Source organism: Syngnathoides biaculeatus, chromosome 14 (genome assembly GCF_019802595.1).
Source record: "Syngnathoides biaculeatus isolate LvHL_M chromosome 14, ASM1980259v1, whole genome shotgun sequence".
Classification (NCBI taxonomy): Eukaryota; Metazoa; Chordata; class Actinopteri; order Syngnathiformes; family Syngnathidae; genus Syngnathoides; species Syngnathoides biaculeatus.
The window spans coordinates 6,344,174-6,364,805 of record NC_084653.1 but is presented as its reverse complement, the minus strand read 5'-3'; the positions used below and the strand labels follow the sequence as shown (position 1 = coordinate 6,364,805).

Sequence of the window (20,632 nt, the reverse complement as noted above, 5' to 3'; positions counted from 1 at the left end):
TTGTTAAAAACAATGTTAAATTGATGTTGTTGGTGTGATATGTTAAAAAAAAAAAATCAAAAACCAACTAGATTGGCTAAATGTCAGGAAAATTATACTGGCTTTGTTGAAGCCTCTAAGCTGACTTTGATGTTGACAAAAACATTAATGGTGGATGATTGCAAAATTGAATTTTCTTTGATCTGAAAAAAAGAACGTAGTTTTTGACTTATAGGGCACCACGTCATTTGTTTTCTGTGCATAAAACCCTGGGAAAAATAATGAGAAACGTTTTTTCCTTTTTGGTCATTAGTTGTTGATCAATCTCATGATCCTTGAAGGTTTGCTATAATAAATTAATTTATATGTTTTCCTTCACAGCGGCTCATTGATTCACCTCACTCAAATATAAAAACGATGATGCAACATAGTTAATTTTATAGTAGCTTTAATAGGAGCTAACAGCGGAATCTACAACAACAGAAAAGATAAGAAGATACCCAGGGGTTAGTCATTAGTGGGCGTGGGATGGGTAGACACGTAGTAGGAATCTGTCACGTCCAATCGGAACGGGAGTAGGACCCAAATGCAGGACTCGGACGGTACAAGGTAGTTCGGGGAAAACATTTATTATTTCGTGGTCGGGGATCAGGCAGGCAGTCAGGTGCAGCAGCGGTAGTTGGGACGTCGGGCGAAGAGAGCAGGTGAGCGGGCAGGCAGGAGTCGGTACACAGGAGAACGATCAAAGCAGGCAGAAGTGTCAAAGGAGTCAGGCTTATGGGGTTGGTCGCCAGTGCCACCTCCTCCTGGACAGGAACGCGAGAAGGTGGCGCCAGTGCCACCTCCTCCTGGACAGGAACGTGAGAAGGCGGCGCCAGTGCCACCTCCTCTTGGACAGGAACGTGAGAAGGTGGTGGCACCATCGCCACCTCCTGGACGGGAACATATGGATGTGCCCGTCGCTGTCGGAGCAGGAACAGGGGACGACCGCGGACCGGTCACCGACAGAGCAAGAACGGGGAGCGACCGCGGACCGGTCGCCACTGGTACTCCAGGGCACGGACGAGAACCGGCTGTGGAGACGTCGCCACCTCCTGGACAGCAACGTGAGGCGGCATCGGGTCAGTCCCAAGTGCCACGTGAGCTTGCAGTGCATTCGTTGAAACAGCAACGTGGGCGTGGCGCGGTGGTGAATCCGTTTCCAGGGCGACGTGAACGAGAGTCGGCAGAGAGTCAGTCGAAATTGACATGTGAGCGTGTCTCGGGAGCGGGTCAGTTCCAACTGCCACGTGAACCTGCGTCAGCAGCGAGTCCGTCGAAGTTGAGACGTCAGAGGTAGTTCGGCTGGTTCGCCAATCCTTGCCGGACCTGGGCCGTGAGAGCCGCCAATTCGGCGGTCTGCCGCTCCATCTGTGGCCGCATTTCGCGGCAGAACGCCTCGTGATTTGGCGGCTCCTCCCTCTGGGCTGGAAGCTTCGCCACCAGCTACGGGTCTGCCGGTTTCGCCGTTGCCGGCAAGGAGTGGGAGGATGGTGTCTTAGTTGCTGTGCAGTGGGAGGCACCAGGGAGCGCCCGGCCGGGGCGTCTCCTCTGGCCGCCACGCGGAGGTCCTGGGTAGATGGCCAAGCGGGTTCCCTCATACGGATTGGTGTACTTGGACCTACCGGGAAGACGCTCGGGTGCTGGAAACGCGGGGAGGTGAAACAAACTGACTGGGATGAAAGACCGGGCAAAGAGATTCATAATCAAAATCATCGGAGTCGTACTCAGACAGCCAGTCATACAAATCAAGGTCCTCCTCATATTCCGAAAAGTCAGAGTCTAGAAGAATATTAGGAGCCGGACGGGTCGTGTTCGGGACGTATTCATACCTCGCTGGCGGAGCGTAAGACACGGAAGCGGAGGACGTCAAGGAGCTTACTTGGATTGGACAGGCTTGGTCCTCCGGCAAACGGTCTACCTTGCGTCAGTCCCGGTGACGCCGGGTCTTTCCTTCTGTGTCCTGTTTTGCCCAGTTTGTTCTGTCACGACCCATCGGAACTGGAATAGGACCCAAATGCAGGACTCGGAAGATGCAAGGTAGTTCGGGGAGAAACGTTTCTTATTCAGTGGTCGGGCAGGCAGTCAGGTGCAGCAGCGGTAGTTGGGGCGTCGGGCGAAGAGAGCAGGTGAGCGGGCAGCCAGGAGTGTACACGGGAGAACGATCAAAGCAGGCAGGAGTATCAAAGCAGTCAGGCTTACGGGGTTGGTCGGAGAACAGGCGAAGGTCGGTACACACGGGTTGTTGATCAGGGATACGGGAGTACTCGAACGGGGCATGAAACTCAACGAACTGGCGAGGACCAGTCGTCATCGGGGTCATATAAATACACAGGATAATCAGCCCGCATGAGGCGCAGGTGCCTCCCAATCAGCGCAACCGCGCGGGCACCCGCACAGCCCGGGCTGGAGTGGCAGGATCATGACAGAATCACAGCTCTGATTAAGTTAACCTAAATATTTACAATCTATACTTTTAGTAAGATGAAAGGTTCCAGTTACAAAGATTGACCAAGGTCGAGGCAGGCGGGTCGAGCTTCCATATTTGGTTAAAGGAGAGGTGCTTGCAGGAGTTTCGATGCGGGAGCGTGGTGCCTGTTTTTGTCTGTTTCGAGTGCAGACAAATATGTTCTGCCGCTGCTCTTTGATGGGTCTGCATCACCTCGGTGAGGGCGTGACTGTTTAGTTTGATTGGGAAGGTCCTGCAGGCCTTAGCAAAATATTATATTTTGGTCATGTCCTGCTATTGTTGTTTCTGCCATGGCGCTCAATCAACTGTGGGTGTTGGTCTTGACCGGTTCATTGTTCCAACCAGGCGTCCCAAATGGTGTCCCTTTTAAGTGGACAAGAGGCTCCCTGGGCTGCAGGGTTCATTTGGGGCAGCGATTAATTAGTTTAGCGCCCTCATGCCACCCCGGGCTGTCCAGTCTTTCCTCTGATGTTCTGGCTGGTAATCCGCATCGCATCTGAGAGCCACAACAAAAGTCTTGTCTCCTTATCCTTACGTTTCTGTGCGAACATAGGCTATATCTTATTCTATGGAAGACCTGTTTGTCCGAAACCTAGTGCTCTATGGGGTTTTGGGCAATTTTATTTTCTGTATTGGCAATTTTTTTTCATGGTCTATCACAATATCTGTGATGGACTGTAGGCAGCACTGCTGAATCCTAAAGGCACACTATGGTTCGGCACGGGGTTTACCACAATTATCAATACTTTCCCTCCATGGCCGATCCTGTTCTGAAGAGGTCCCTCACACTTTCTATGTATAAAATGCTGAAGCCAGGCAACTTGGAAACAGGGTTGTGTTCCCGAGAGATTCAGGTAAAGATCCACCGCGTGGCTCTGCTCCAGAGTCGGCATCAATGCTGGGGGGGCAATTAATCAATCACTGTCTGACTGTTGTTTAATTCAATAATCTATCTTTTCTACGAAAACATACACAAGAGCCCATTATTGGCATTCACACTCCAGAGTGCATTCTTATATCTGTAAAATGTGAAAACTTCTCCTGTGACAGATCATAGTTGAACGGCAGTATCGTGCCAGGTCCATTAATCATCACACGTGATTGAACGGAATGAAACAGGTACGCTTTCCCAATTTTCTCTAATGGCCCCGTCAAACCATGTCATTCTGGTCAGCGTTCTATAGCGTTTGAGGAAACGTTGGTAGTCGCCCATGGTCGCTGGGATAGCTTCAGAAGAGCATTGTTTGAACGCTAGTGAACGTCAATGATCGCTGGGAATTGGCGGAGAACGCCGGTCCGGAAAAAAAGTTTAGAACATGCACAAAAGTTCTCACTGAGACCAGCGTTCATCAACGTTTAATTTTAAATGCTGCAGAACGTTCAAAACGTACGTGGAATGTTTTACTAAGGTTTGCCGAGCGTTGCACGCGTGTGGCTATCGTTAGTCAGTCGTAACTCTAGCTTTACTTGGTTGTTACTTAATCGTTTGCTTTGCAGTGAATGACTCACTGGCGGCCTCTCAACGACCACTGAACAATCCCGTAGCACATACAGCGTGTAACTAAAGTCAAACGAACGTCGTTTGGAGTACATTGAGCGTCATCCGTGCGTTTGCCGAACGTCCATGCATATGGGTATATAAACCGATGCTTTGTAAGCAAGGTCCATTTAATATTAAGCTGCGGTAGAGAGCACCTACTAAGGAAGATCCAGAAAGCAGCAGCTCGTTTTCGCGGAAAAACTCCACCAGACTATCCTCAACAGCCCGGTCCAGGATCCTGCAATCCTTTCTCTGCTTCTTTAGTCTCTTTGTCGGACCGTCCTCACTGGGGTTTGCAAGGTGTTTAGGGTCCCCAGGGGGTGTCCTCATGGTGCGTGACTTCGCGGATGGGCTCTTCCTCCTGCTGTTGTTTTTCCTCCAAACACATTGTTTGTGATGAAAGAGGCTTAGCTTTCTTACTAGCAGCGCTAGTTGCTGAAGTCCGCACCCTAACTTTTTTTCTTCTCGCCGGCATGATGCTCACTGTTCTAACTCACGACAACGACTGAAGTGACTATGAACTTTCCAACGTTTTAGTGCCGGTTCTACTGTAAAAATTACACGCCAGCAAAACGCTTCTCTGTCGTTATTCACCCATTGGTCACACGTGCAACACGCTCGTCTTATGTTGACAAATTGCTCGTCGCACCCCAATGACGCATTTGCACATGCTAATGGTTTTTAGGGGTATCTTATTTGGTTGCTGTTACACGCTTTTTGTGCATTGGACATGCTTTTCGTGCGTTCGACACAGGTTAAATCATGTGTTAGACACACGTTAATCACACGCCAGATGTGTCATCCGCGTTTGAGAACGGTGAAAAATAGAACGATTGAAATGTTCAGAGGACGTTGACCAGAACGTCATGGTGTGACGGAGCCATAAGAAGTGTGCCAAAACGGGACAAAACATGCACCAACTTGAAAGGGCTGTGAAATGCTGAGGAATACAGGGAGTCTTCGGTCTAAGACTAAGATCAATTTCTACACTGGCATGATAACCCGAATTTCAGCGTGAATTGGATTTCACTGTTATAGTCAGAATTTATGATGACAACTGGGATTGAGGATGAATGGCTCAGAAAATGGATGGGTTTTGGTACTTCATATAAATAAACTAAAATACATTAAAAAAAGACGATGTGCTTACCATTACTGGGAGAGATGGATGACAAAGAATGAAGGGAGGCTGCGCTTAGCTATTGCTCAGGAAGCAAGTGTAGGTAGCCATTGCTAGCGGTAAATTCTACTGTAGCGTCCTTCCCTTTTCTGCTTTTTCAAAGTTAGGACAATACGGCATGCTTTTTACATTTTAATGAAGCAAACAGTTATAATATGATGCGGGATGAGGGCTGAGACAGATCTGCCCCTAAAATGAACCACTTTCACCGTGGAAAGGAATGTGTGGAAATACTGTACGTCTTTAATTTATGATTCGTTGGGTGTTTTGATGAAATGTCTCATTGAAGTTGGCAGAGGTGTTTCATCGTTATATAAGGATTATGTGACAATTATCTGAGAAAAAATCTGATGATATACAATCTGATGAAGTGTGCCATTACTATTTATAGAACTGCTGCGTGTCCTCTCTCTACTCCACAGACTCAACAAAGAAGTTAAAGGATGTTCTTGAGGAGTTCCACGGTGACGGTGTGCTCTCCAAATACAACCCTGAGCAGGTGCGGGCACATCCCCATTCTCTTCATTCTCATATTTGTCTCACAATTTGTTTTGTAATTGAGTTTTGGCTACAGGCAGGGGACTTTCTAAGCCCAAAGCAAGTTATTGCATCCATCCATCTACAGTATTTTCTTCCTCTTAGCTGAGGTTAGGAGTTTGGCGGCAGATGTTTTAATGGGGAAGCTCAAACTTCTGTCACGATTGGGAACCAAACAATATTGGACTGGACCATAAAACAGATTGAGAGTGATGATGCAATGTAAAGGGGTTTATCGGGGTGAAGTGCAAGGTCAAGAATTCCAAGACTTGAGCTCGGTTTGGAGGAACAGGGAGCTTGTGGGAAACTGGAGAATGAGCAAGTGGTTGAATTTGACCGTGCGGTTTGAGTGAGTATCGTGGCTGGAGGCACAGGAACTAAAGTAAGTTCAGGCACAGGTAATCGGGGACTCTTTTCTTACAACCTGGCCGGTGGACCACGTGGGAGTGAGAATACTCTGGTGCTGGAACAATGGAACTGTCCGGCTTAAGTGCAGGCACTGATGAGTGCTGATTGGAACCAGGTTCTTAGGCGAGGAGGTAATCAGAGTTGGAGAGAGATGGAAAAAAGGAAGAAAAAAAAAAACACCACACATGCGCTGCAGAGCAACTGCAGGGCACAGGTCATGACAACTTCCCTCAACCCAGCCATTTCAACAAGTTCTTCGAGGAGACATTGTCTGGTCAGGGTCTCCTGGATTGTGTCTCCTCCCAGTGAGACCTGCCCGGAACACCTCACTTGGTGGGCGTCCAGGAGGCATCCTAAACAGATGCCTGAGACGCCTTACTTGGCTCTTCTTAATATGATGGGGGAGCAGTTGTACTCTGATTCCCACTGGATGACCTAGGTTTTCTCTAATGGAGAACCTGGAAACCCTTTGGTGAAAACTAATTTCGGCTGCTTTTAACCGCTACCTTCGTCTTTCGGTCGTGACCCACAGCTGGTGAGCATCAGTGAGGGTAGGAATGTGGATCCATCAGTGAACAGGGAGCTTGAAGAGAATTGACTTTGGCACCACAGACCGATACAGATTCCACATCACTGGAAATGTGTGCGACCTCACTGCAAACCTCATTGTTCTATTCTCGCTTAGTTTTAGCTGTAGTAATTTATCGAGAAAATGTCATATATTTTTTGCCCACAAAAGGATATCTTGTCAAACGCAAAACTTTCTCACGAATATTGTGTTTCTTTTTAGTCTAAAAAATAAGAACAATTCCTTAGAAACACACCTTTTTCACTTTTCTGGAAATAATTTTTTGCACTGCTTAGTAACATATTGAACATGACAAAAATAGAGCCGATTTCATAATACAGTGCTTTCTCCATATGACGTGATTAAGTTTAATTCTATTCCAAGGGATTTTGGTAATTATCAAGAAAACCACAGAAGATGGTAAATATGAGCTTTTAAACTATTACGAGCAATTTTTGTCATCACTGTCATCATATCTGTCCAAACAAAATCACATTTAGTTGTACCGCAATTTAAAAATGAACAATTGAATTGAAAAACTGTGGTCTTTTTTCCCCCCATGACTATATATGTGGTCCCTGAAATCTTAACTCAATAAAGAAATTTGATCATGTCCTACTTTCTGTTGAAATAGCAAAAACTATCAAAGCACCCTCAGGAAGAAAAGAGTGTATGCCAGGTTAACTTTCTTTAATATCTTCAGGTAAGTGAGCAATTCTGTGTGGCAGTCAAAACCAAGAGGTATATGGAATAATGATGACCATTTGCAATAACAACTTCAATGCTTCATGTTGACAATCTTTTCTTTGTCACATTGAGCCTATATTTGAAAATTCAAGAAGATATACAGAATACCTTTCTATTACAAAGACAATGTAGTACAAAAGCTATTACAGATCAAGCTGACAGAAGAACCTAGGCCTCATTTATTTTTTTTTAGTGTGTCCTGAGCAATCGGTTAACTTTTTTGTTGTTGTTCTGCTGAAGATGTACACTGTATTTCCAACCCGTATGCTAATACGGTGCTGTATTAGAGAGCTCTCCATTGGCCATCATGTCATTGCGAGAGCATCAAGCTGCCTAGTTGATATGGACCGATACCAGCCTTTTTTGTGAACCGTAGGGCCCCCCAGGAGGAGCATCTTTGCACAAGATCCCTTCAACCAGGTGTCAAACTGTTAAAACAGTGCTTTTTATAATGAGAATGGGGCCGATGTCCAACGTTCTTGGGGTGGCCCCTTCAGGTCACGAACTTAGGCAATTGGCTGTATTGCCCACTATGTCGTGAGGCCTCTTGCTACAGGTGATGTCAGCGTGACTTTCCAGCTTTTATTAGGATATTAGGAAGTAGCTTTGGACTTCATTGACATATGCACGAAGTGTAAACATGTGGTTAGATCCGCTTGAGTACTTTTTGTTGTAAGATGGCCGAAATGCACCAAGTTTCCTGGAAGGCTTCAGACTCGCATCTACAGTCTACTACATTGCCTCAAATGTTAACAAAAAGAATATGTATATGTATGCCAGTTTCAATGAGGACTTGAAAATGTCTCAAATTTTTACAAAAATGTATGTTTGGTACATGAGTGTCTCTCAAATATCTTTCATGCTTAAAAAAACATTTACGCTTGGTTAATTGCAAACTAAAATATCTCAAATGTTGGAAAAACTTACTCTGGGTTCATTGAAAATGGATAAATTGTCTTCAATACTATAAGTTCATTAAAGACAAAATGTGCGTTTTACACATATCTTTGGTTCATTGAAGACTGAACTCTCTTTAATCGTTACAAAAACATATGTTAGCTTCATTGAGGGTTTTAATTGTTGTCTGTGTTTTAAAAAACATGTAGCATGGCACCTCACGTTACAAATGAAGGTTTACGAACAATCGGGGTTTCATACAAAATTTTCATAGAGAGCATAGCCCTAGTTCCGTCTCACTATAGGTTTTTGTATGTACGAACGGAAGGATCCATGTTGTGCTTCTATTCACGTTGCGTGGCGATCATCGACTGTGCATAGTATTTTGATGTAAGATAAAGAGTAGTCTGTTCTGAGGTGTAAGATGGAAATCGGTTTTTCGGCAGGAGTTACCCCTCAAAATCCAATCACAAATTTAATAGCGCTTGTGACTGACTTGGTACAATAAAGTCCAAACATAATTTTAAAGTTTATCATTTAAAGTATGTTATTTATTTAACTGTAGCATCTTTTTAATGAAAACAGTGAACTGTTAATGTTGGAGTAATCATGTTAAAATTGCTTTTGACGGAAGCTTTTGCTTGGCAATAGTTGCACAGGTTGCACAGTACATTAGCCAATCAGATTCAAGCCGCAGCTGTCATATTATCAATAAGCGCTGAAAAAGATGTTCTATCTGTCATGATCCGGCCGCTCCAGCACGAGCTGTGCGGGTTTCCGCGCAGGTGCGCTGATTGGAAGGTGCACACCTGCGCCTCATGCAGCCTGATTATGCTGTGGATTTATATGACCGCGATGACAACTGCCCGGCGCCAGTTCGTTGATCTTCATGTCCCGTTCGTGTGCTCCGGTATCCCTGATCGAAACTGTGTGAACCGACCTTCGCCTGTTCTCCAACCAACCTTGTAAGCCTGACTCCTTTGATACTTCTGCCTGCTTTGATCGTTCTCCCGTGTACCGACTCCTGCCTGCCCGCTCACCTGCTCTCTTTGCCCGACGTCCCAACTACCGCTGCTGCACCGGACTGCCTGCTCGATCCCCTACCTCTGCATATAATAAACGTTTCTCCTTGAACTACCTGGCGTCTTCCGAGTCCTGCATTTGGGTCCTACTCTCGTTCCGATGGGACGTGACACTGTCGTCCTGCTGAACTTTTTCTAAAAAAGTAAACACATGGCTACATCACAATGCCACCCAAGATAAGAAGGGAAACTACTCAAAATTGTGTTAGGAAGCACATTTCATTGATATGGAGAAAGTTCTGTGTATTATGTAACCGTCATTGACCCAAGGCAAATACTATATTTCTGTTCTTGTTGACGTTTTGCTCAAGTATTAATGCGCCCGCTGGTGATAGCATGAGTGAGGCATTCATCTTTTATATGACTTTGTGACATCGTACTTTCTGATTTTGCTTCCTCATCGGTTTGTTGTGCCACACTCAACAAGGAATGAGAATAAAAAAACACCTGACTTTGAATTTCAAGGAGCTCCATTCCTCCTCTTAACTCATCCTTAATGTTAAAGCTCCACTAACATGCCTATAAACATTATAAAATAGATATTGTAATGAAAAATACATATAACATTATTCAATATCTATAGGATAAAATAAATATGAGCGGAGAGCGTGTCATCCATGCGCAAAGTTGTCTCATTCAAAGTCTCATTCGACATCCAAGTGATCGCCATATTGCCTGCAACGTCATCAGCAGATTCACACTGGGACATTCCCCATTGAAAACATGGCGTGGCTCCATCCTAAGCATCCTTCCATATACTCATTCTCTCGCCTCTGGACATGTCCAAACAATTGAAGTCTGCTCTCTCGAACCTCGTCTCCAAAACATCCAACGTTCACTGTCGCTCGAATGAGCTCATTTCTAATCCTATCCAACCTGGTCACTCCAAGCGAGAACCTCAACATCTTCATTTCGACCACCTCCAGTTCTTCAAATATTTAAAGTTCTCCACCCTCACTATCTCTTCGCCCTGGAACCTCACTCTTCCCCCTCCACCCCTCTCATTCATGCACATATATTCTGTTTTACTTTGGCCAATCTTCATTCCTCTCCTTTCCAATGCATGCCTCCATCTTTCTAATTGTTGCTCCACCTGCTCCCTGCTTTCACTGCATATCACAATATCATCTGCAAATATCATAGTCCAAGGGGATTCTAATCCAAGATCATCTGTCAGCCTATCCATTACCACAGCTCACAGGAAGGGGCTCAGAGCTGATCACTGATGCAGTCCCACCTCAACCTTAAATTCTTCTGTCACACCTATGGCACACCTCACCATTGTTCTGCTGCCATCATACATGTCCTGTATTATTCTAACATATTTCTCTGCCACAGCAGACTTACACATGCAGTGCCACAGTTCCTCCCTTGGTCCTCTGTCATAGGCTTTCTCCATATCTACAAAGACACAATGTAGCTCCTTCTGAACTTCTCTGTATTTTCCACTTGCATACTCAAGGCAAATAATGCACATGTGGTACTCTTTCTAGGCATGAAACCATACTGTTGCTCACAGATACTTACTTCTGTACTGAGTCTAGCCTCCACTACTCTTTCCCATAATGTCATTGTCTGGCTCATCAACTCATTCCTCTATCGTTCTCACAGGTCTGCACATTACCTTTGTTCTTAAAATTGGGAACACTTTTTTCCTCCATTCTCCAGGCATCTTCTCACCTGGTAGTATTCTGTTGAATAAGGTGGTCAAAAACTCCACAGCCACCTCTCCAAATTGCTTCCATACCTCTACAGGTATGTCACCAGTAATAATAATAATAATAATGATTATTATTATTTTAAAGGTAAACAAGGGAGGTGAAAAGAGTATCAGAACGAGTGATGGGAAAGAGGAGTGGAGGCTAGACTCAGGACAAAAGTAAGTATCCGCGAGCAACAGTATGGTTTCAGGCCTAGAAAGAGTACCACAGATGCATTATTTGCCTTGAGGATGCTCGTGGACAAGAACAGAGAAAGTCAGAAGGAGCTACATTGTGTCTTGTAGACCTAGAGAAAGCCTATGACAGATTACCAAGAGACGAACTGCGGCACTCCATGCGCAAGTCTGGTGTGGCGGAGAAGAAATATATTAGAATAGTACAGGACATGTATGAGGGCAGCAGAACAGCGGTGAGATGTGCCATAGGTGTGTCAGAAGAATTTAAGGTGGAGGTGAGATATCATCAGGGATTCTCTCTGAGCCCCTTTCTGTTTGCGGTAGTAATGGATAGGCTGACAGATGAGGTTAGACTGGAATCCCCTTGGACTATGATGTTCGCAGATGATATTGTGATTTGCATTGAAAGCAGGGAGAAGGCGAAGGAACAATTAGAAAGATGGAGGCACGCACTGGAAAGAACAGGAATGAAGATTAGCCGAAGTATTACAGAATATTTGTGGATGAATGTGAGGGGTGGACGAGGAAGAGTGAGGCTCCAGGGAGAAGAAATAGCGAGGGTGGATGACTTCAAGTACTTGGCGTCAACAATACAGAGCAATGGAGAGTGTGGTAAGAAAGTGAAGAAACAGGTCAAAGCAGGGTGGAACAGTTGGCGGAAGGTGTCTGGTGTTCTATGTGACAGAAGAGTCTCCGAAAGGATGAAGGGTAACGTTTATAAAACAGTGGTGAGGCCGGCCATGATTAGCGATGGTGGCACTGAAGAAACAACAGGAAGCAGAACTTGACATAGCTGAAATGAAGATGCTGAGATTCTCGCTTGGAGTGAACTGGTTGGATAGGTTTAGAAATGAGCTCATTAGAGGGACACCCAAAGTTGGATGTTTTGGAGACAAGGTTAAAGAGAGCAGACTTAGATGGTTTGGACATGTTCAGAGGCGAGGGCATGATTATATTGGTTGAAGTGTGCTGAGGATCGAGCTTCCAGCCAAAAGAGTGAGAGGAAGATGCACGAGACAGGCTTAGATGGAAAAAGATGACACGCTGTGACAACTCTTAACAGGACAAGCCAAAAGGAAAAGAAGAGGAAACACAAATGTAAAATAACTGAGAATGATGGTGCAGTTAGCAATGCAAGATAGATTCTATGTGGTTATAAATATTTAACTTGTTAAAATCAGCCTTACACTTCAATGTACACAATATTTTGGATACTTAGAATATGCTTCCTATGATTAGCTTCATACTTTGTGATGTCATTATTACTTTACATGGACAAGCTAGTTTAGGGTTTATCCTCTCCTCCAAACTTCTCCAGCTCAGCATCTTGTCCACCATCTCCCAGGAGCGAGGTGGAACAGTTGGCAGAAGGTGTCTGCTGTTCTATGTGACAGAAAAGTCTCCGCTAGGATGAAGGGGAAAGTTTATAAAACAGTGGTGAGGCACGCCATGATGTACGGATTCAAGAGCTCATTAGAGGATCAGAAAAAGTTGGATGTTTTAGAGACAAGGTCAGAGAGAGCAGACTACGATAGTTTGGACATTTTCAGAGATGAGAGAGTGAGTGTATTGGTAGAAGGGTGGTGAGGATGGAGCTGCCAGGCAAAAGAGCAAGAGGAAGACCAGAGAAAGGGTTGATGGATGTTGTGAAGGAAGACATGATGGCAGTTGGGGTTAGAGATAAGATGGATGAGAGAAAAAGATGAAAGAAGAAGAAGATTTTTAAAAAGGCAATAGCCTTTCTAACTAACAATTTGTTCCTTTCACCTCTCCTCAGTCCCCTCAGTTTACCACTTCTTCTTCGCTAATCTCTTTCGTTGTATGACTTTCTGTATTTTGGGGTTCCACCACCAAGTCTCCTTCTCCAATTTCCGACCAGAAGACACACCAAGTACTCTCCTGCCTGTCCAGTCTTCCGACAGCTCCTCCTGTCCATCGAGAGACTGTATCACCTTTTCCCGAAAGGCCGCAGAACAGTCTCCCTTTCTCAGCTTCCACCGCATGGTTCTCTGCTCTACCTTTGTCATCTTAATCTTCCTACCCACCACCAGAGTCATCCTACACACCATTATCCTATGCTGTCGAGCTACACTCTTCCCTACCACTACCATACAGTCATTAACCTTCAGATTAGATTGCACAAAATATAATCCACCTGCGTGATTCTCCCTCCGCTCTAGTAGGTCACTTTATGTTCCTGCCTCTTTTGGTAAAAAGTGTTCACTACTGCAATTTCCATCCTTTTTGGAGAGTACACCACCATCTGTCCCTCAATGTTCCTTTCCTGGATGCCGTACTTTAACATCACTTCTTCGTTGCCCGTTTCCTTCACCAACATGTCCTTTACAATCTGCAGCAATCACAACTCTCTCTCTATCTGGGATGCTCAGAACTACATCTTCTAGTTGCTTCCAAAATTTCTCTTTTAACTCTAGGTGACAGCCTACCTTTGGGGGATAGCCGCTTATCACATTATACAAAACAACTTCAACTTCCAATTTAGGCCTCATCACTCGATCTGATACTCTTTACACCACCAAGACATTCTTAGCCAGATCTTCCTATAAATTAACCCCTACTGCATTTCTCTTCCCATCTCCTCCATGGTAAAATACTTTAAACCCTCTTCCTAAAACTCTATCTTAACTACCTTTCCACCTGTACTCTTGGGTGCACAATATAGCAACCTAATCTCCTAATCATCATGTCAACCGACTCCTAAGATTTTCCTGTCATCGTCCCAACATTCAAAGTACCTACACTCAGTTGTAGGCCCGGTGCAGTCCTCTTTTTCTTCTGCCAACAAATCCGCTTTCCTCCCCTTCTTTCTCTTCGACAGTAGCTGAATTTCAACCAACGCCGTGCAGGTTAACAGTGCCGGGGGCAGACGTTCTTAACATGGGCCACGACCGATCCGGTATGGTCTTCTTTAAATGAACGCTCATATTTGTGTGGCACGGTTTTACGCTGGATGTCCTTCCTGACACAACCCTCTGTATTTATCTGGGCTTGGGACGGGCCTACAGATTGCACTGGCTTGTGGACTCATAGGGCTGCATTCCATATTTACTGTATGCAGTGTTGTTTTTTTTTTTTTCTTCACAATAGTGTCTTTTCACTTATTTCTATAGTACAGTATATTTTTAATAACACCGATCAAAAATGGTAAATGTAATTTAATTTGGCCACTGGAAGGGATGAAAAGCATTTCCATTCATTTGAAAGGTAAAAATAACCTCATCATAAGAATGTTTCAAGTTACACCCAAGAAATTTAATTTGTAAACCGAGGTTCCACCGTACACTTGTTAGAATCGAAATACTCTGGAAATTGACCTCCTCATGTTTTTTTTAAATCCCAATTTGATCAACTTTTTACGAATTTATTATTATTATTATTTTTTTTTTGTAGCACGGGGTGTGATTTTGAAACAACCCCTGAAATGCTTATGAGCAGATTATCCATCCATATCATAGCGTATCATATCCATATTCTTACCCCTTATTTGTGGTTTAACGATATATATATATATATATATATTTTTTTTTCAGTACAACAATTACAGTGCAATTTGATTTTTGCTTTCGACGGTCTGGCCTGGTCCCATTCCCCTGTGAATAACGAGGGTCCACGGTACGGTTGGCACGTAAAAACAATACCACATTGAGAACAGAATGAAAGAAAAAAAATATCCGCAAACAAAGTAATTTCCTGCTTTAATTAACTTACATAGTGCTCATAAATAGAAGAAAAAAGGAATATTGCTGTGTTGCACCCCGTTTTTTCAGCGGTAGCTAGAGATGGCTTGAGTTTAATGCTATCAAAACAACATGTTCTAAAATTTATTAGTTAAATTATTTATTAAAATTTATTAACAACCAAACAAAAAAGAAGCTAAATTTGGTGATGTTGACATCGAAAGAAAGAAATCTTACCTGTATGTATTTTTCCCAATGACTTGATATTTTCAAACATCAAGACATTATGAGCAATGCATTTACCACAAATGATTCTTATAGCCGACAACATCAAACATTTCTTTTAAATCAGGTTGCGGGGATTATCTTGCTTTTGCGAATCCGTTGCTGTCGTTGTTAACGTACTGTTTAACATTCCTCTGTGCCGCTCCTGTCCTACTCTTTTCAGCCTTATAAGACCACAAGATCCCTCTCAATCAAGATTTTAAACCAAGTTGACTTTCCCGCTCTCGAGTACTTTGTGTTTTGCTATCATCTGCAAAAGTCTATTTTGACAATTCCATGTTTATAAAGCACATAACTCATAAAAAAAAGTCTGAGTAAGAAATATGTAAAGAGCAAATACAGTGCTTGAAAAATCTAATTAAGTACAGTTCTGAAGTATTTGTACTTCATTTCTACCCACCACTGAACCTCAGGTTCATTTACTACTGAATTGTCATAATCACGCATTAGCTTTATTGAACACCATGTGTTACAATGCAGATCAATCAACACTTCAGTCATTTTTGTCAAGATTATTTCTGCTTTTCTGACATTTTTTCTGTTCTGCCTTTGTCTTGATGCATGACATGAGAGCTTCCTTAGAATGTGTGTGGCCCAGACAGACTTTACAGCCACATGGGCTCACCTGGCGTCACAATGGCTGACTTTCTGTCATCCATCAATTTGGTTGCGCGTGTGTGGATGAGTCATCGCTTCCACTGTGGTGTGTGAATTGGCGACAAAGGAGCTGTCATCTGTCTTCTTCCTAAAAGAAGGGGAAATGAGCAAAGGGGCTGTTGGAGTTCATTTGGATCATGTCTCTTTGAAACTGACGAGTGGGTAAAATAATGCCGTTTACGCATCCACATGATTTTCCTGCACCATCACATGTGATCCATCGTGAACCATGCTGCTTGAGTTACAAACATAGCGATGAAGCCAGCTCACCACTTGTTGTGCAGTCACAGTGAAATTTACGATAGAGAAATCACTGGATAATTGGCTCAATCTTTGTCATGGTAAGACAATGAATTAATTCTGGCGGTTAAACATTTACAATTTTCCAAGCCGCGTATCCTCGCAAGGTTCATGGGAGTGGCAGCCTATCCCAACAAATATCGGGCAAAAGGCAGACTACACCTTTAACTGGTCGCCAGTCATTCGCAGGGCACATATCAACACCATCACTGAGAGTGAATTGATCCCACACTGCCCACAGCAAAGTCAGGTGTGTACACCACGTCACCATCAGTGACTTGCTGGTTAAACTTTCACCATTAAAGGGAAATTCCGGTGGTTTGGAGTAACAATGTATCCAAGAGGTCATGTAATATGTACTCTCTCTCTCTAATGTGATGTTAAATCCTCTCTCATTTAATAGTGTTTTGAAGAGAATTTTATTCACAATTACGAATTTTCCAGTGCGCCATCATTTCCGTGAGTCACATGACATACGTGCGCGGGTGTGACGTGTTATGTGCCATTCCAAACGCTCGATTACATGGGACACCATTATGCCCAGCGTTGATTTTTCGGATTTATCCTCATCTGATGAAGAAATAGCAGTATCGGTTAATCGGGAAGACGGAGGAATACTTACTACTACTAACAGATTTGAACATGCGGCTGTAAATAATATTGAGTTCTGCCGAGTGGCGGAGCTGTGAGCTAGCTCCCCGCTCGCTCGGCCGTGTTCACGCTTGATTGGCCCTGCAGGTGCCATATGTGGAAGTCGAAGATGGAGTCTAAAAATAGACATGCACACGCATGGATGGCGAATAATAGTAGCGAACAGCTTGTTGAGCCTTCCTCACAAAACTCAAGTAAAAATAAAAAGTTCAGTGCAGTTAAAGTACTCTGACAAGTACAGTTTATGGATGATTTAACTTGAGTAAAAAAGAGTAAAGATAGCACATTATTAGCAACCTCTGGTTCTTAATAGACATAATACATTTATTTTGTCTTCTATTTTTTATTTTACTCTGTCTATTTGCCTATATACATTTACAAAGCAGGGGGATTAATTGCACTTTTATTCTGAAAAGATCCCACTTTAGTTTCTATGGTGTCATGAGTCATTTGAGACTTTCAAGATGGATGTGGAAATTGTTTTATTAAAGGTACATACAGTTTATAGATCTACTATCTTCTGTAAGTTGTCAAAATTTCACGACTTTTTATAACATTGGAGATTGCTCATTTTATGTGAAACAAGAAAATAATCAATAAAAAAGTGCACAGTATATTGCTGCAAATAGTGATTATTTGAATCATCGATTCATTCATCCATCCATTCATTTTCTTTGCCGCTTATCCTCACACGGGTTGCGGGGAGTGCTGGAGCCTATCCCAGCTGTCAACGGGCAGAAGGCGGGGTCCACCCTGAACTGTCTGCCAGTTGCAGGGCCCATAGAGACATACAGCCACACTCACAATCACACCTAGGGGCAATCTCGAATGTCCAATTAATGTTGCATGTTTTTGGGTTGTGGGAGAAAACCGGAGTGCCCAGAGAAAAGCCACGCAGGCATGGGGAGAACATGCAAACTCCACACAGGCGGGTCTGGGATTGAACCCAGGACTTCAGAACGTTGAGGTCAACGCTTTACCAGCTGCACCACACTGCCGCGTTCATCGATTCATCTGTCAATTATTTTTTGATTACTTGACGGGAAATGGGGGAAAACACATTTGATAATAGTTATCCCTTTATTCAAAAACGGCATTATTTCAAAATGGCATAAATTGATAATGATTCTTTTACTTCGTTTGTAAAATATCAGTGACCATTGTGCTATGATTTCTACCTGCGAGCCACCGTAGATTGGGGGGTGGGGGGTTCAGTAAAAAATATGATAGCCTTGAAACCCATGACAGTTTTTCTTTGCAGCACGTCAATAGACTGATGGTGCTAATCGACTTCACCGAAGAGCCATGTCGCTCGTTTGCGATTGGCTTAACATACATTTGCGCCAGTTACTGTCAGACCTAATACTGTCAGACTTCCTGTTCATAAACTAGTTCCAAAAAGTGAAAAAGAGGCAATGTCCACAAACCAATGTTGATGTTCAAACTATCATCTATGGAAATAATCACCACATCTTCTTTGGTTTCTGCTGTAACAGTTGTCTCTGTGTGTCTGTGTTTGTGCTGTGCACTTATCGCACAATGCATGGCAAATTAAAGTCTTCTGGTTGGTTTTACCAAAAAAGGAAAGAAGAGTGGGGGTGGTGGTCTCTTTGGGAGCTGGTGGGGTTAAACCAACAGCGGCAAGCCGCGGGGAGGATGTTTCATGAATGACGGGGGTCTAAACCCACTGCGCAGCTGCTTGTTTCCATTCCAAATCTTAAGGTGCAAAACCTGATCTGCTTTACCTTTTTTGGTCTACAACAGTTGGCCCTTTTGATGTTTTCATGCCTGCTATCATAGCACTCACTCAATAACATTTAATTGAAACACACAGCAAAAATACCACTAATGTGGTTTTCTCCTCTTAAAGCTTATTAAACACTGCAGGCCTTGGATTTATGAGTTTAATTCATTTTGTTTTGTTTTTGTGTTCCCCACTGAAATTAATGGAAATGTCATTAATTAGTACCATCCCCTCCCTCAAAACACCACCATTTTCCGAATAGCAGTGTAGTGTTCTCAGTACTCCTTGCAAGTATTTTCATTTTGTATTTGAGTGATTGACTATTTGTCCTGTTCCATTCATGGCTTAAAGTGCATTGGTGAATCTTCCTTTTCTATTTCTCTCTTTTCACTCAAACGATGGCGTTTTTGATATTCCCACATAATTCGAGTTTTGGCTAGTAGCACAAAAAAAAAAAAAAAACAAAACTGATGAAGTTACGGCGAATCTTATAATTATAGGTACTACCAGTGCACAGTCATCCAACAAATTCATTGCGTATGTTCTTTGAGGGTGCGACGACAGACAGCTGTGTCATGTCATGTTGATTTTTTAAAAATAGTCTTTATTTGGTATTATGTCAAAGGTACACTTGAGTTGAAATATTCTACTTGAGTGCAGTACTGCTGCATCAGATGCCCCATCTAATAGGAGAGGGGTAGGTGAAGTGATTTCAAAGTGTCGACAGAAAATCATAGGCATGACTAGAAAACGAGCTATGGCAGCACACTGTAGAAGCTATAAGTGACATGGCCACGAAGGGGCTACGTTGATGGGGCCAAAGTTCCCATTTTAGGCAATGCAATTACATTGAAAATCAATATGAGCTTTTGTACTTCACAGCCGATTTTCACAACCTTCATATTTTTTTTGTCATCGTCCTTGCATGTGCTCAAAGTAGTAGGCGAGTAGGAGAAAAGTGTTAGCTTGTGTCGTAGCTAGCTATGGTTCATAGCTATGACAGCAATAGACGTACAAGCAGGAAAACCAAACATGGTCCCTCCTGATAGTCTGCAAAACAACCACTTCCAAATATGGACAAGCTTGCACTGGATGAATGTAAGCGGGCAATCTTTTTGAGGACTGAAGACAACAAAAAAAGAAAATGAAAAGGAACAAACTTCGCTGTGAAAATATGACAATGGAACTTATAAAGGTGAAAGCTCACAGCAAAATCACAATCATGTACAATTTTCGTTGAGTTTAGTTGTTTTAAATTTTTTTTGTTTTTGTTTTATGAGATTCATGTGGTGTTGATTTTTTAAGAAAGTGACTGTTTCTAACAAGTGTGGTTCATTTTGTGCACTAATAAAACATACAGCTGTTTTGCATTTGAGATAAACTGTATTTTATTTTCCAATTCAGAATGATTCTCTAAATGGGTTTGTTAAATTTGCTGGGTTCAATTCCTCCAATGAGTTTAAGAACCACTGCTGTAAAACACCTCAACAGACAATTTCAGTCTGCCTTTGTCTTCTTTAGACTTCAGACAGGAACTATTACTACTACTATTCTTTTTGATTATATCACTTTGGATGCCACTTTCTGGGCTACTGGACGAAACTGTCATGTGGAAAGTGTGAAAATGCACTGAGCGACATTGATGATTGGATTTTCAAAGTAAAAATCAACCACAAGCTGTTTTTGGACCGGACTTGAAAGGGGGAAAATACTTTCAGGCTACAGTGACTATGAAACGGTGTCACAGCAAAAATGCTGTTGAATCTGAATGTCACTTAACACAGGACGGCTGATGTCAAATTAGTTGTGAATAAAGTTTTCTAAAGTCTTCCAAAGCAGATCTTCGGTTACAGATTTTTAAATATTCCTTCATTTATATTTTGCCCTTGTACAGCAGGCTTTGGCCATTCTTCTGGTTTGGTCAAATTGTTTCAAATTTGTTGTTGTGAACAT

At 43.1% G+C, this 20,632-nt stretch overlaps 1 protein-coding gene across 3 annotated transcripts in view; it reads left to right on the top strand.

Moving 5' to 3' along the window:
* The window catches only part of LOC133511714 (diacylglycerol kinase beta), a 152,174-nt gene that overhangs the window by 12,956 nt on the left and 118,586 nt on the right, over positions 1 to 20,632 (top strand). For all 3 annotated transcript variants that reach the window (XM_061840553.1, XM_061840554.1, XM_061840556.1), the window contains exon 3: positions 5,631 to 5,707. In XM_061840553.1, the coding sequence (XP_061696537.1) occupies positions 5,631 to 5,707 (77 nt within the window). The remainder of the gene's footprint in view (positions 1 to 5,630; positions 5,708 to 20,632) is intronic.